General features: G+C 42.9%; 1 protein-coding gene across 2 annotated transcripts in view; it reads left to right on the top strand.

Annotated features, from left to right (window-relative positions):
- Nucleotides 1-1,475, top strand: part of LOC132462143 (MORN repeat-containing protein 1-like) — a 15,911-nt gene extending 14,436 nt beyond the window's left edge. For both annotated transcript variants that reach the window (XM_060057760.1, XM_060057768.1), the window contains one exon: nucleotides 994-1,475. In XM_060057760.1, coding sequence (XP_059913743.1) covers nucleotides 994-1,097 — 104 coding nt within the window. In that variant the 3' untranslated portion in view covers nucleotides 1,098-1,475. The remainder of the gene's footprint in view (nucleotides 1-993) is intronic.
- The last annotated feature ends 477 nt before the right edge of the window (nucleotides 1,476-1,952 follow it).

The following is a 1,952-nucleotide window of genomic DNA, read 5'->3' on the forward strand; positions in this document are numbered from 1 at the left end:
GCGGAGTCTGATTGAAGTCTGGGTCTGGGTGAGGCTGCACACCTGTTGCATATTGAGCAATCAGTGTGCAACAGGTTAAACCGGCCCTCTCCACACACACTTGGGGAGGTCTCCTGGGTGGCAGCGGAGCACTCTTGCCAAAGTTCTTTATCAGCTTTTTGCAATAAAACTGAATTTTCCACTACACAGCCCTGCTTACTTTGTCTGGAGGAGCCAAAAAGAAGTGTGTAATATACTTTGCTACATGTGGCTTTTAAACTGTGGAAATGAGTGACAATTATCGTTTCCATTGCAGAAACCTTTTTGAGTTTTTGCAATGGAAAAACTCTTTATTCATCAAAAATGTACGGCACATTAAAAGATTGCCATAGAGAACTTCAGAAGAATCTAGAAACCAAGTGCTGAGCAGTTTTACAACACTCGACATTCTACACGTACATACAATCTTGCATTCCACTTCACTGTTCCCTTCACCCTAATTAATTCATGCTAGTAAAAATATAACACACAGTACTTACCAACATCTGCCCTGTCAAATGTAAATGAATATGATCCAATAAAGCGTAGCAAACACTATTCGGAGAGAAATTACCAATCTCGTTTGTCAAGGAACCGACAGTCAATCGGCCAGCATTTAATTTCATTACACTGTGTAGGCCGCTGGTTTCAGCTACACATTTCAGATCCTTCAAATCTGGGAAAAAATATTAAATTGGTATTGGTCTATATTCAAGCAATGTTGACTTTGTTTATCAATTCAATTTCATCCTAAAATTGCTTTAACATATTTAAATGTCACTATTCAGTCATTTAGCTTGCGCTCTAGTCCAGAGCAGTTTGCAGTGACTTTATTTCAATAAAATGTTTTCTTAATGAGCAGGTAGAGGTAATGTCACCTGACTCAGAAAGGCCTACAGGTAGCCAAAAGTGTTCAGCCACCTACTGCCTGCTAACTAAGCTACCTCTGTTTCTGCACTGTTCCTGTGTGACCAGGTGAATATGTGATCATAGTGGAAGACGTGACCAGCCCTCCCTTCATGGGCCAGACGCTGCCCACAGCGTTCGCTCTTCTGAGCCTCCTCCCAGCGGAGGGCTAACCCGCAGGGACCCCAACCTCCAGGGCTAGAAGTCAGAAGACCACGGGACGTCAGAAGAGATCTCAGAAGACCAGGTTAGCCACCAAGTCAGGACACAGGGGGGAAGAAAAACGTCCACATAAACTACAACAACCAACTAGTCTTATATTTGCAACTTGAGTCCATATGCTGTTTATACATAAACAGCATATGCATCTTAATTAAGCCAAGGATTATTTTTTTTTACCATACCAATGTAACTGTTATTTAAATTGTCAAATTTAGGACCAAGCCATATGTCAAATGTGCTAATGTTTCCATTAAAAAAAAAATCCACCCATTGGTAAGTTCCATATCCGTCCGCCAAAATCGTTTCTGGTCCGTTGAATCAATAAAATATAGCTGCTTGCATTGTGTAGTGTGATAATGCAATTCTCATAACGTTTGGGCAAGTTTACAAGGCCCAATTTCTGTATTAAATGGAAATGAGGCAACAACATCTTCTATTATTCCAGTACTTGGTTTCCTATTTGCTCTTGCTTAAGGCAGTGTTTCATGTAAGCGATTGCTTCACCTTCAGCAACCCTCCCCCTGAGATTGCCTGTAAACACCGGATCATTCCAGGGCACTGCCAGTCACGGCGACAACAATGTGGTTCGCTACACGGTTTGCCCTCCCGTGGCGGCCCCCGCTGAGATGTCATGGGAACAGGGGGGGGGGGGGGGGGGGGGGGGGTGTAGCCTTGTTCACCTGGTTAGTTGGATAAAGCATTGTGCGTTATCGACCAATGAAAAGAAAACCGGCCTTGTATCTCTGTGTGTTTTATTTGTGACTTATTCACCGTACTAACCCTGGATACAATACATGAAAAAGCCC

Source organism: Gadus macrocephalus, chromosome 1, assembly GCF_031168955.1.
Source record: "Gadus macrocephalus chromosome 1, ASM3116895v1".
NCBI lineage: Eukaryota > Metazoa > Chordata > Actinopteri > Gadiformes > Gadidae > Gadus > Gadus macrocephalus.